This window comes from Gopherus evgoodei, chromosome 6 (assembly GCF_007399415.2).
Source record: "Gopherus evgoodei ecotype Sinaloan lineage chromosome 6, rGopEvg1_v1.p, whole genome shotgun sequence".
In the NCBI taxonomy this organism is placed as follows: domain Eukaryota; kingdom Metazoa; phylum Chordata; order Testudines; family Testudinidae; genus Gopherus; species Gopherus evgoodei.
This window is the reverse complement of record NC_044327.1, coordinates 135,981,960-135,996,454: the sequence shown is the minus strand read 5'-3', so window position 1 is coordinate 135,996,454 and position 14,495 is coordinate 135,981,960. Positions and strand designations below refer to the sequence as shown.

The following is a 14,495-nucleotide window of genomic DNA, read 5'->3' as shown; positions in this document are numbered from 1 at the left end:
GGGCCTCCCAGCTTCACCCCTGTCCTCGGCTGTGCCCCTGCCCTGCCCTGCCGCCGGGAAAGCATCGGAACCAAGCCCTCTGTGCTGGCTCTGCTCCATGGAACAGGCCCCTCACAGCATGCGACACTCTTGGGGCTGGGTGTGACAAACTGGGAATGTTCTTAATGTTTTCTCTGAATACTGTGTTGGTGCCTCAGTGTCCCCTAGGCAGCTCTGAAGTATCTAGGTGGTGGGATAAGGGTGTGTAATTGCTGCAGAGCACAGGGCCAGTGCACCTAAATGCCTGGCACTCTGTCTCCTGGCACCTGATGGCCTGGGCCCCTCCTCTGCAAAGGTGCCAGCTGAAGGTGTTGGAGACAAAGGATCAGGTGACCTCCTGGCCTGGGAAAGGAGCTGAGCAGAGAGGAGGGGCTGGGAGGGGTTGTTAGTCTGGAGCTGGCTGGGGTCAAGGGTGGAGGGCAGACCTGGGGGTCTGGCTCACTGCCCCCCAGAATGGACCCAGCCGAGGGGTCCGGTTCGCTGCATCTACAAGCTCTGTTTTAGACCCTGTTCCTGTCATCGAATAAACCTCTGTGTTACTGGCTGGCTGAGAGTCACGTCTGACTGCAAAGTGGGGGTGCAGAACCCGGTGGCTTCCCCAGGACCCCGCTGGGACGGGCTCGCTGTGGGAAGCTGTGAGGAACTGGGCCTGTTCTTAGTGTGGGCTGTGAATGCTGAGTAGGGGATGTTGGCCTGGGAGGACGATCTGCATTGGGGGATGGGAGACTGGCCTTGAGGGAGGAGCATGTAACATAGAGGCCAGGTGACACCTCTGCCCGGGAAGCTGAACTAAGGCTGGGGGAGGAGACGCTGGGGGGAGAGAGAGGGTTTCAGGAGCTGGCTGGGGAATGGAGGGAAGGACAAACAGGGCTCTGACCCCCCAAGGGGGCTGTGGTGCTCCTGGGACCCCAAGATGGACCTAATTGGGGAGGGTCCTGTTGTCTGTGCCTGCAGAACCTGTTTTGGACTGTGTTCCTGTCATCTAAATAAACCTGCTTTACTGAGTCACGGTGAATCGCAGGAAACTGGGGGTGCAGGGCCCTGAGTCTCTGTGACAGAAGCGCACGGAGGGGCAAAGGATGCTGAATGCTCCAGGGTCAGACCCAGGAGGTGAAGCCGTGTGAGCTTCTAGCCCTGCAGACAGTCTGCTCCAAAGGAGAGGAGGCTCCCCAAAGTCCTGCCTGGCTTTGTGGGGAGCAGTTCCAGAGCATCGCTCGGGGACTCTGTGACACTGGGCACTGCTGCTTCATGGCCACAAGGTGCTGGAGGATCCGACCCACTGGTTTAAATCCCGGGTTTCTGTGGCCAAAGCAGAGGCTCCGGCACCAGGAGAGTGAGAAATGGCAAAGTACGAAGAGGGAGAGGTGTCTAGGGCACAGGTCTGAGGGCAAGAACAGACCATGTACAAGGGAATTCACAGGTGTCATTTAGTAGGGAGGAGCTGCGAGCAGAAATGATCAAAGGGATCTGGAGAGATTAACACCTGGGCTGGAAATAGCAGGAGAGTCGACATGGGAAATGCAGCTAATGCAGCTGGGGAGAATAACCTGTAGGAACGGCTCAGCGTCAGGGAGAGAGCAGAGAGCACGAGACCTGAGTTTGCAGTAGGACTGTCTGGACAGCTAGAAAGGCCAGTGCAGCTGGGAGACCACACAGACTTATCACAAATAACAATCACTATTAATGTAAAGGATCAGAGTGGCACCGTGTACAGACAGCTCTCACGTGCCCACTCAGGAACACTGTGTTTGTATGTGGACACCCTTTTCTCACAAAGGTATTGCCAAAGAGAAGGGAGCTTAGAGGCTGGGAGTCAGGAGGTTCTGAGTTCTGATCCCAGCTCTGCAACTGACTCGCTGGGTGACCTGTAAAAGCAACAAAGAGTCCTGTGGCACTTTATAGACTAACAGACATTATGGAGCATGAGCTTTCGTGGGTGAATACCCACTTCGTCAGATGCATGTTTTCACCCACGAAAGCTCATGCTCCAATACGTCTGTTAGTCTACAAGGTGCCACAGGATTCTTTGTTGCTTTTACAGATCCAGACTAACACGGCTACCCCGCTGATGGGTGACCTGGGAACCCTCACTTCACCTCCCTGTCTCAGTTTCACCCTCTGTAAAATGGGGGATAATGAGAGCTGCAACTGGAGTGGGGGGAATTATGGCATTCTCTAAGCTCCACCCACAAGCCAAGCTCTACCCACTTCAGAGACCACTAGGGTGGCCAGGTGCCTGGTTTTCAACCCGAAAGTCTGGTCAAAAAGGGGACCCGACAGTGTCTGGTCATATCTACTCACCGGACATACGAAGTCCAGTTACTGCGGGTGAGAGCGGCAGGGAGACGCTGAGTCACCACCCGCACCAGCCTCTCCTCAGTCGGGGCTGCCTCCCACCTGCATCGGGAGGCTGCAGCTCCCAGCAGTGGCTCTGCTGGCGAGTCCCTCCCCCACCCAGGCAGGGAAGACAAGGGAACAGCAGTGAGCAAACGGGGTGGGGTATTGGGGGGAAGGGGCAAAGCAGGGGTGGTTCCAGCACTCCTGCTGAAGGGTCCAGTTTTAAATATTACCCTAGAGGCCACTCACAGTGGATTCTGGGGTTGTTGAAAATAGGGGCTGCTGCTGGGCTCCCAGGGCGTGGGTCCTGTCAGAGGGGCCAGACATGCCCTGGGGCAGGCCTGGTTTAAGGCCCAGGCACCGCAGGCACCTGCCTAAGGCCCTGTCACGGGATGACGACAATCCCAATGCTCATTAAAAACACTGCTTCTAGCCCTGTGAGTTGTAAAGAAGAACTTGAAAACATGCCCTGAGCGTGAGTGATTCGGTGATGTCTGTCTGAGTCTGCAGACAGCCTCGTGCCTGTGGGTTTGTAGCTGGGAGCACTGAGTGGAACGAGGAGAGCTCACACTGAACACCAGGACAAATGTTTGGGAAAAGACCTGCCCCTCCTGCTCCAGGGCGTGAGCCAATCTCTAACTGGGGGGGTGGGGACTCTCCCCTGGGGCAGGTGACCCCATTGCTCCCTCCTGGGGGGCTCCTACATCTCTGTCTGAAGCCGCTAGTTCAGACCCAGGATCCGGGGCTCGATGGAGCACAGCTCTGGTCCAGCCCGGCGCTGCCTGTTCCTGTGACTGATGTCCTGACAGGGACACCCCCCAGCTGTGGAATCCTCTCGGGGGGGAGGGGAGAGGGAGCGGTTAACACTGGGCCACTCACATCGCTGGGGAACCCCCTGTAGGGAACAATCCTGCCCTGGAGATGGGCTGGCTGGGCCCAAGGCGGCTTTGCCGGCTCTAAGTGCTGCAAGTCTTTTAAAAATACTCTTAAAATCTCACCCCAATGTGCCTGGGCCTCATGGGATCCTCTGTGCCCAGACGGTTCCTCTGTGCCCAGCCGCTGTGTCCTCACTCACCTGCACAGGTAACGTTCTCTGTGATACGGCGGCAGGCGCCCCAGGCACACACAGACCAGGCATTCCAGTGACTCCGGGTCTGACCCCATCTGACACATCTGATCACAGAGAGCGAAGGCTGGAACCCCCCAGAGCAGCTCAGCGTCGTATGTTCATTCTGGCCATAAAAGGGCTGGTCTGGCACGAACCGGAGTCTGGGGTCCCACTGCGGCCTGGGACATTTCTCTGCCAGAGGGAAGGGGGTTGGTGTTTGGAAGGGCTGGGGACAGCCCGGCTGGGGGATGTCAGGCTGGGGGATAATCACCCCGGGACGAACTGGGGCCCCCAGCCTGGGCCATTTAGAACAAGGGCCGGAGCACGAGGCCCGGCCTGTGGAGCCCTGGGGGGGGTCTAACCGGGCTTTCCCGACTCTCACTGGTCCCCACAAGGGCTCACCTGCCCCCTCATAGGGCAGGGCAATGAATGGACGCAGCTGCTGGTAGAAGCACAGGGGTCTGAACACCCTGGAAGAGCCCGGCAGGGACAGGGGCTGACTCAGGCAGCTCATGGTGGGGCGGAGAGGGCACAAGGCTCCTTGAAGAAGGTTTATGTCCTTGGGGCATCGCCCTCTGCCCAGCCTGGGGCTTCTCCTGCCTCATGCACACGCCAGGCCCCGAGGGGTCAGGCAGGGCACATGCCCACCCCAATGGCTGGGGACCTGAGATGGGACCTGGGCCCTCGGTGCCGCTCTCCTGACAGCAGGGTAATGTCACCGAGAGCAGAGACCTCCAACCCATCCAGCTCCCTGAGGCCCACGGGCCTCGTGCCTGCACAGAGCCTCACGGGGGAGCTCGGGTCCTGGGTTCAAATCCCCTCAGCCTGTCCTGCAGCCCGTCTGTGCAGAACTCACCCACACAGCTCACATTCCTCGTGTCCCACTCCACGCGCCCAGCCGTCTCCGTACATCGCACCCAAGCCGGGCTCCCCTCGTACTGCTCTGGGCGACAGGTCACCTGAACCCACTCGCCAACGGCAAACTCTGTCTGTGGGGAGGCAGCAGAGACCGACGGGGGCCAGTTTCCTGCCCTTGTGCAAACCTCTGGAGGGGAAGAAATGTCCAGTCTCAGCAGATCCCTCCCTCATGACAACTGCATCCTCCCCTCCCAGCAGAGCGACCTGGACTGCGCCCTATCCTGGGCCAGGGGGACCCAGTGTTGGTACCGCCCCCGCCCCCAAATGTTGTGAGAGGGGCCGTCAGCCCATCTGCCCAGGCCGGACCCCACCCCTGTCACCTGAGGGGGTGCTGACACCTGTTGGCCGGTGCCCCTCAATCCCATCCAGGGCCGCCCAGAGGATTCAGGGGGTGTGATGGAGTAGGGACTGTCTGTGTGGGGAGTGGGAGAGCAGGGGAGGACTTTAGGGGATGGACGATGCCAGGGCCTGTAACCTGAGCTAGGTAAGGGAGGGGAAAGGTCAACACCTTTGCCCGGGAAGGGGACAAAGGAAGGGAGTGGCAGGAGGGAAGCAGTTTGAGTTTGGGCTTGGGGCTGTGTGGGCGGAATTCAGGGTATCCTGGCTAGGATCCAAGCACCCTGAAAGCCCAGAAGGACTCGGTGGAGGGGTCCTGACTGTGCCTGCAAGCTCTGCTGTAACCGGTGTTCCTGTTGTCCAATAAACCTTCTGTTTTACTGGCTGGCCGAGAGTCACTGTGGGTCCCAGGAAGAGGGGTGCAGGGCCGGACTCCCCCACACTCCGTGACAACTGGTGGCAGCGGCGGGAGATACTGCACCCCGTGGACGGCGCTTCCTGCAGTAAGTGACTGGGGAGCAGTAAAACGAAGGGGTGACTAACCCCTGGGAGTGTGTGCCCAGTGAGAAGGACTTTGCAGTAACAGGGTCCCCCGGGGGATTGCAGCGAGCGGTCCCAGAGGCAAAGGAGTCGGCAGCTCGACCCTGGCAGAGAGATGGTGACCTCAAGAAGGGCTGGTGCACTAGGGGTCCCCCTGGAAACCGTGGGGAGCGGCGAGCACCCCGACCTGTGAGTGCCCAGCAGGAAGATGTATGCCAAGCGGCGCAAGTGTGACCTGCTGGAGCTGTGCAAGCAGAGGGGGCTGCGCCCGGGGAGGCTCAGCAAGGACCAGCTGATTGCCCAGCTGGAGCAGGGAGACCGCATGAATGAATGGAGCCCTGTCTCTGAGGGAAGCAGCCGGGCAGTTGCAGCGCAGGCACCAGTGTCTGTCCCCGCTGGGAGTGGTCAGCCGGCGGACGAGGGCTTCCCGAGACCCCCCCTTCCTGTGCCCAGGGGAAGGGCGGGGAGGAGCCCAGCGAATACCGAGGGCACCGTGACCCCCCCGGCCAGCAGGGGATCCTCCCAGCGAAGCTCACCCCCCAGCAGGGGATCCTCCCGGCGACGCTCGGCATCCGTGGAGCGGATGCGGCTGGAATATGAAAGGGAGCTGAAATGGGAAGAGCTCGAGTTAAAGAGGCGAGAGCTGGAGGAGAAGGCGAAACAGCGTGAACATGAGCGGGAGGAGAAGGAGAAACAGTGTAAACATGAGCTGGACCTGGCCCAGCTGAGGAGCAGTGAGGCCCCAGCTGCAGTGAGTGAGGGGGGACCCAAGCCTACAAAGAGCTTTGATAAGCACTTGCTGCCCCAGCGTAAGGAGGGGGAGGACATAGATACCTTCCTGACGGCTTTTGAGAATGCCTGCGAGCTGCACAGGGTTGACCCTGCAGACAGGATCGCAGTTCTCACCCCCTTACTGGACTCCACAGCCGTGGAGGTGTACAGCCGACTGAAAGGGGCGGAGGCAGGGGACTATGAACTGTTCAAACAGGCCCTGCTCCGCGAGTTTGGGCTGACTCCTGAGATGTACCGGAAAAAGTTCCGGAGCCAGCGTAAAACCCGTGAGGTCACATACCTACAACTGGTCAACCGGGCGCAGGGGTATGCCCGCAAGTGGACAGCTGGGGCCCAAACTAAAGAGGACCTGCTTGACCTATTCATACTGGAGCACCTGTACGAGCAGTGCCCGTCCGACCTGAGGCTGTGGTTGATGGACCAGAAGCCGGAGAACCCGCAGCATGCAGGCCAGCTGGCCGACCAATTTGTGGACAGTCGAGCAGGGGATGGCAGGGAGGAGTCTTGAAGGAGCAGGCCTGCCTCAATGCAGAGAGAGAGTCATCATGGGACCTCCCAAAGGGGGCCTATGGAGAACCCCCCCAAAAGGGGAACATCCAGCGGCAGGTCCCTCCGACCCACTCAACGGGACCCATGAGATATGGGCTGCTATCGCTGTGGCCAACGAGGTCACATACGGGCCCAGTGCCCCAAGCTCAGGGACAGACCAAGCAGACGCAACCCGCAGAGGGTGGACTGGGTAAAAACCCAATCAGAGGAGGGGCTACATTCCCAGGAAAGGGGGGCTGGCAACATACCACCTGTGGATGCTCCAGGCTCCGGGTTTTTGGTTTACCGGGTGGGTGCGGGGCTGCCCCTCCGGAAAGAGTGCATTGTTTCCCTGGAAGTGGATGGGAGGAAGGTCACTGGGTACTGGGACACGGGCGCAGAGGTGACGCTGGCCCGGCCCGAGGTGGTGGCCTCAGATCGGATGGTGCCCGACACCTACCTGACCCTGATGGGCGTGGGCGGGACCCCATTCAAGGTACCCGTGGCAAGGGTACACCTGAAATGGGGGGCCAAGGAGCGCCTCAAGGATGTGGGGGTACACCAATATTTGCCCACTGACGTGTTAATGGGAGGGGACCTTGAGGACTGGCCTAGTAACACCCAGAGTGCCCTGGTCGTGACTCGTAGTCAGAGTCGGCAAAGGGCACTGCTCCCCGACAACGGGGAAGGTACTCGACCCGATGTGCAGGACCCTAACCCAGGGAGCGGGGAACGCCCAGGGGCACGGTTCAGAGAGGCTGCGGCCTCAGACCCAGCCAGCAAGAGAGAGCCGGTCCCCATCCCTGTCCCAGCTGCTGAGTTCCAGGCCGAGTTACAGAAAGATCCCTCCTTGCGGAAGCACAGGGACCAGGCTGACCTTAGTGCGGTACAGACCATGAGGAGAGGTTGCAAGGAGAGGTTCCTGTGGGAGAAGGGGTTCCTGTACCGAGAATGGGCTCCCCCAGGGGAAGTAGAGTCATGGGGGATCAGAAGGCAGCTGGTGGTTCCCCAGAAGTTTCGCCACAAGCTGCTGTACCTGGCCCATGACATGCCTCTCGCAGGGCACCAGGGAATCCGGCGCACCAGGCAGAGGCTGTTACAGAACTTTTACTGGCCTGGGGTGTCACGGAGTGTGGGGGAGTCCGGCCCTCCACCCCTCTTCCTGGGACCCACAGTGACTCTTAGCCAGCCAGTAAAACAGAAGGTTTATTGGACAACAGGAACACAGGTTACAGCAGAGCTTGCAGGCACAGTCAGGACCCCTCCACAGAGTCCCTCTGGGCTTTTAGGGTGCTTGGATCCTAGCTAGGATACCCTGAATTCCGCCCACACAGCCCCAATCCCAAACTCAAACTGCTTCCCTCCTGCCACTCCCTTCCTTTTGTTCCCCTTCCCGGGCAAAGGTGTTGACCTTTCCCCTCCCTTACCTAGCTCAGGTTACAAGCCCTGGCATCGTCCATCCCCTAAAGTCCTCCCCTGCTCTCCCACTCCCCACACAGACAGTCCCTACTCCATCACATCTCTCCCCCCTTCGAGACTGAACTGAGCGGGGTCACTCTGCCCAGTGACCTGGGGAAGTTCAGGGCCCCCTCTCCGGGACAACGCATCCGCTGTCAGGTTGGCACTTCCCTTCACATGGACTACGTCCATGTCATAGTCCTGCAGGAGCAGGCTCCACCTCAGGAGCTTGGCGTTGGCTCCTTTCATCTGGTGCAGCCAGGTCAGGGGAGAGTGGTCGGTGTACACGGTGAAGTGTCGCCCAAAGAGATATGGCTCTAGCTTCTTAAGGGCCCACACCATGGCCAGGCATTCCTTCTCGATGGCCACGTAGCTTTGTTCCCGGGGTAGCAGCTTCTTACTCAGGTACACGATGAGGTGTCTCTCCCCCTTTTCATCCTCCTGCATTAACACTGCCCCCAGTCCCGTGTCTGAGGCATCGGTGAACACCATAAAGGGTTTGTCAAAATCTGGGTTTGCCAGAACGGGGCCACTAACCAGAGCCTCCTTCAGCGCCCGGAAAGCCTCCTGGCACTGCTCAGTCCAGATCACCTTGTCTGGCTTCCCCTTCTTGCACAGTTCAGTGATGGGGCCGGCTATGGCACTAAAGTGGGGCACGAACCTTCGATAGTACCCCGCCATCCCAATAAAGGCCTGGACCTGCTTTTTGGTTTGGGGGGCAGGCCAGTCTCTGATTACCTCCACCTTGGCTGGTTCCGGCTTCAGGCAGCCACTCCCCACCCGATGGCCCAGGTAAGATACTTCAGCCATCCCCACCTTGCACTTCTCAGCCTTTACTGTTAACCCAGCCTTTCGGAGTCGGTCCAGGACTTGTTTAACCTGGGACACATGGTCCTCCCAGGTTTGGCTGAAGACGCAGATGTCGTCAATATACGCCACGGCAAAACTCTCCATCCCCCTCAGTAGCTGATCCACCAGACGCTGGAAGGTGGCCGGCGCTCCCTTGAGGCCAAAGGGCAGGGTCAGAAACTCATAGAGCCCCAGAGGGGTGATAAAGGCCGATTTCAGCCTGGCATCTGCGTCCAGCGGCACTTGCCAGTAGCCTTTGGTAAGATCCATAGTGGTGAGGTACCGAGCACCTCCCAGCTTGTCTAGGAGCTCGTCAGGCCTGGGCATAGGGTAGGCATCAGATACGGTGATGGCATTGCGCTTTCGATAGTCCACACAGAACCGGATTGACCCATCCTTCTTGGGGACCAGCACCACTGGCGAGGCCCAAGGGCTGGAAGACGGCTGGATCACCCCCAAAGCCAGCATGTCCCTGACCTCTCTTTCTAGGTCCTGGGCAGTTTTACCAGTGACCCGAAAAGGGGAGCATCTTATAGGGGCATGTGACCCGGTCTCCACCCGGTGGACAGTCAAATTAGTGCGTCCAGGCTAGTTGGAAAACAGCTGTCGGTACAGATGCAGCACCCCCCTGATCTCAGCGTGCTGGGCCAGGGTCAGCTGATCAGAGAGGGGAATTGCCTCCTGCGGGGAACCAGCTTTTGTCCCAGGGAATAGATCAACTAAGGGGTCATCTCCCTGCCCCTCCCAATGTCCACACACGGCCAACACCACATTCCCCCTGTCATAGTATGGTTTCATCATGTTCACATGGTACACCCGACGGTGATGTGCCCGGTTTGACAGCTCCACCACATAGTTTACCTCATTCAGTTGCTTGATAACCTTGAAGGGCCCTTCCCTGGCGGCCTGGAGTTTGTTTCTCCTCACGGGGATAAGAACCATCACCTGATCCCCGGTGGCGATGGCACGGGCTCGTGCTGTGCGGTCATACCAGACCTTCTGCCTCCTCTGGGCTCGGGCCAGATTCTCCCTGGCCAGGCCCATGAGCTCGGCCAGTCTTTCACGGAAGGTCAGGACATACTCCACCACTGACTCTCCCTCGGGAGCGGCCTTCTCCTCCCATTCATCCCTCATCAGGTCTAGGGGCCCCCTCACCCGCCTTCCATACAACAGTTCGAAAGGTGAAAACCCGGTAGATTCCTGGGGACCTCCCTGTACGCAAACAGCAGGTGAGGTAAGTACTTGTCCCAGTCTTGCGGATGCTGGTTCATAAATGTTTTTAGCATCATCTTCAGCGTCCCGTTGAACCTTTCTACCAGCCCATTGGACTGGGGGGTGATACGCTGAGACCCAGTTGTGCTGGACCCCACATTTCTGCCATAAGGACCGCAGCAGGGCCGACATGAAGTTGGACCCCTGGTCCGTTAAGACCTCCTTGGGGAACCCCACCCTGCTGAAAATTGTCAGCAGCGCATCTGCCACTGTGTCTGCTTCCATAGAGGACAAGGCCACCGCCTCGGGGTAGCGAGTGGCAAAATCCACCACCACCAGGATGTATTTTTTCCCTGACCGGGTCGTCTTGCTGAGGGGTCCTGCTATGTCCATGGCCACCTTCTGGAAAATTTCTTCTATGATGGGTAAAGGCCTCAAAGCCGCTTTCCCCTTGTCCCGGGCCTTCCCCACCCTCTGGCAGGGGTCACAGGATTGGCAGTACTGTCGGACATGGGTAAAGACCCCAGGCCATTAAAAGTTCTGTAGCAGCCTCTGCCTGGTGCGCCGAATTCCCTGGTGCCCTGCGAGAGGGATGTCATGGGCCAGGTACAACAGCTTGTGACGAAACTTCTGGGGAACCACCAGCTGCCTCCTGATCCCCCATGACTCTACTTCCCCTGGCGGAGCCCATTCTCGGTACAGGAACCCCTTCTCCCACAGGAACCTCTCCTTGCAACCTCTCCTCATGGTCTGTACCGCACTAAGGTCAGCCCGGTCCCTGTGCTTCCGCAAGGAGGGATCTTTCTGTAACTCGGCCTGGAACTTAGCAGCTGGGACAGGAATGGGGACCGGCTCTCTCTTGCTGGCTGGGTCTGAGGCCGCAGCCTCTCTGCACCGTGCCCCTGGGCGTTCCCCGTTCCCTGAGTTAGGGTCCTGCACCTCAGGTCGAGTACCTTCCCCGTTGTCGGGGAGCAGTGCCATTTGCTGACTCTGACTACGAGTCACGACCAGGGCACTCTGGGTGTTACTAGGCCAGTCCTCAAGGTCCCCTCCCATTAACACGTCAGTGGGCAAATATTGGTGTACCCCCACATCCTTGGGGCCGTCTTTGGCCCCCCATTTCAGGTGTACCCTTGCCACGGGTACCTTGAATGGGGTCCCGCCCACGCCCATCAGGGTCAGGTAGGTGTCGGGCACCATCCGATCTGAGGCCACCACCTCGGGCCGGGCCAGCGTCACCTCTGCGCCTGTGTCCCAGTACCCAGTGACCTTCCTCCCATCCACTTCCAGGGAAACAATGCACTCTTTCCAGAGGGGCAGCCCCGCGCCCACCCGGTAAACCAAAAACCCGGAACCTGGAGCATCCACAGGTGGTACGTTGCCAGCACCCCTTTCCTGGGAATGTAGCCCCTCCTCCGATTGGGTTTTTACCCAGTCCACCCTCTGTGGGTTGGGTCTGCTTGGTCTGTCCCTGAGCTTGGGGCACTGGGCCCGTATGTGACCTCGTTGGCCACAGCGATAGCAGCCCATATCTCGTGGGTCCCGTTGAGTGGGTCGGAGGGACCTGCCGCTGGATGTTCCCCTTTTGGGGGGGTTCTCCATAGGCCCCCTTTGGGAGGTCCTAGGATGACTCTCTCTGCGTTGAGGCAGGCCTGCTCCTTCGAGACTCCTCCCTGCCATCCCCTGCCCGACTGTCCACAAATTGGTCGGCCAGCTGGCCTGCATGCTGCGGGTTCTCCGGCTTCTGGTCCATCAACCACAGCCTCAGGTCGGACGGGCACTGCTCGTACAGGTGCTCCAGTATGAATAGGTCAAGCAGGTCCTCTTTAGTTTGGGCCCCAGCTGTCCACTTGCGGGCATACCCCTGCGCCCGGTTGACCAGTTGTAGGTATGTGACCTCACGGGTTTTACGCTGGCTCCGGAACTTTTTCCGGTACATCTCAGGAGTCAGCCCAAACTCGCGGAGCAGGGCCTGTTTGAACAGTTCGTAGTCCCCTGCCTCCGCCCCTTTCAGTCGGCTGTACACCTCCACGGCTGTGGAGTCCAGTAAGGGGGTGAGAACTGCGATCCTGTCTGCAGGGTCAACCCTGTGCAGCTCGCAGGCATTCTCAAAGGCCGTCAGGAAGGTATCTATGTCCTCCCCCTCCTTACGCCGGGGCAGCAAGTGCTTATCAAAGCTCTTTGTAGGCTTGGGCCCCCCCTCACTCACCAAAGCCAGGGCCCCACTGCTCCTCAGCCGGGCCAGGTCCAGCTCATGTTTACGCTGTTTCTCCTTCTCCTCCCGCTCATGTTTACGCTGTTTCGCCTTCTCCTCCAGCTCTCGCCTCTTTAACTCGAGCTCTTCCCGTCTCAGCTCCCTTTCATATTCCAGCCGCATCCGCTCCACGGATGCCGAGCGTCACCGGGAGGATCCCCTGCTGGGGGGTGAGCTTCGCCGGGCAGATCCCCTGCTGGCCGGGGGTGTCACGGTGCCCTCGGTATACACTGGGCTCCTCCCCGCCCTTCCCCTACGCCTAGGAAGGGGGGGTCTCGGGAAGCCCTCATCCGCCGGCTGATCACTCCCAGCGGGGACAGACACTGGTGCCTGAGCTGCATCTGCTCGGCTGCTTCCCTCAGAGACAGGGCTCCGTTCATTCAAGCGATCTCCCTGCTCCAGCTGGGAAATCAGCTGGTCCTTGGTGAGCCTCCCCGGGCGCAGCCCCCTCTGCCTGCACAGCTCCAGCAGGTCGCACTTGCGCCGCTTGGCATACATCTTCCTGCTGGGCACTCACAGGCCGGGGTGCTCGCCGCTCCCCACGGTTTCCAGGGGGACCCCTAGTGCACCAGCCCTTCGTGAGCTCACCACCTCTCTGCCAGGGTCGAGCTGCCGACTCCTTCGCCCCTGGGACCGCTCGCTGCAATCCCCCGGGGGACCCTGTTACTGCAAAGTCCTTCTCACTGGGCACACACTCCCAGGGGTTAACCACCCCTTCGTTTTACTGCTCCCCAGTCACTTACTGCAGGAAGCGCCGTCCACGGGGTGCAGTATCTCCCGCTGCTGCCACCAGTTGTCACGGAGTGTGGGGGAGTCCGGCCCTGCACCCCTCTTCCTGGGACCCACAGTGACTCTCGGCCAGCCAGTAAAACAGAAGGTTTATTGGACAACAGGAACACCGGTCACAGCAGAGCTTGCAGGCACAGTCAGGACCCCTCCACCGAGTCCTTCTGGGCTTTCAGGGTGCTTGGATCCTAGCTAGGATACCCTGAATTCCGCCCACACAGCCCCAAGCCCAAACTCAAACTGCTTCCCTCCTGCCACTCCCTTCCTTTCTCCCCTTCCCGGGCAAAGGTGTTGACCGTTCCCCTCCCTTACCTAGCTCAGGTTACAGGCCCTGGCATCGTCCATCCCCTAAAGTCCTCCCCGGCTCTCCCACTCCCCACACAGACAGTCCCTACTCCATCACATGGGGTCTTTACCCATGTCCGACAGTACTGCCAATCCTGTGACCCCTGCCAGAGGGTGGGGAAGGCCCGGGACAAGGGGAAAGCGGCTTTGAGGCCTTTACCCATCATAGAAGAACCTTTCCAGAAGGTGGCCATGGACATAGTGGGACCCCTCAGCAAGACGACCCGGTCAGGGAAGAAATACATCCTGGTGGTGGTGGATTTTGCCACTCGCTACCCCGAGGCGGTGGCCTTGTCCTCTATGGAAGCAGACACAGTGGCAGATGCGCTGCTGACGATTTTCAGCAGGGTGGGGTTCCCCAAGGAGGTCTTAACGGACCAGGGGTCCAACTTCATGTCGGCCCTGCTGCGGTCCTTATGGCAGAAATGTGGGGTCCAGCACAACTGGGCCTCAGCGTATCACCCCCAGTCCAACGGGCTGGTAGAAAGGTTCAACGGGACGCTGAAGATGATGCTAAAAACATTTATGAACCAGCACCCGCAAGATTGGGACAAGTACTTACCTCACCTGCTGTTTGCGTACAGGGAGGTACCCCAGGAATCTACCAGGTTTTCACCTTTCGAACTGTTGTATGGAAGGCGGGTGAGGGGGCCCCTAGACCTGATGAGGACGAATGGGAGGGGAAGGCCGCTCCCGAGGGAGAGTCAGTGGTGGAGTATGTCCTGACCTTCCGGGAAGGACTGGCCGAGCTCATGGGCCTGGCCAGGGAGAATCTGGCCTGAGCCCAGAGGAGGTAGAACGTCTGGTATGACCGCACAGCACGAGCCCGTGCCTTCGCCACCGGGGATCAGATGATGGTTCTTATCCCTGTGAGGAGAAACAAACTCCAGGCCGCCTGGGAAGGGCCCTTCAAGGTGATCAAGCAACTGAATGAGGTAAACTATGTGGTGGAGCTGTCAAACCGGGCACATCACCGTCGGGTATACCATGTGA

The 14,495-nt window shown here is 59.4% G+C and overlaps 1 protein-coding gene across 3 annotated transcripts in view; it reads right to left on the bottom strand.

The window, feature by feature from the left end:
• Positions 1-14,495, bottom strand: part of LOC115653541 (receptor-type tyrosine-protein phosphatase U-like) — a 114,939-nt gene that overhangs the window by 49,505 nt on the left and 50,939 nt on the right. For all 3 annotated transcript variants that reach the window (XM_030566932.1, XM_030566934.1, XM_030566935.1), the window contains exons 8-9: positions 4,341-4,529; positions 3,452-3,676 (exon numbers count right to left, since the gene is read on the bottom strand). In XM_030566932.1, the coding sequence (XP_030422792.1) occupies positions 3,452-3,676; positions 4,341-4,529 (414 nt within the window). The remainder of the gene's footprint in view (positions 1-3,451; positions 3,677-4,340; positions 4,530-14,495) is intronic.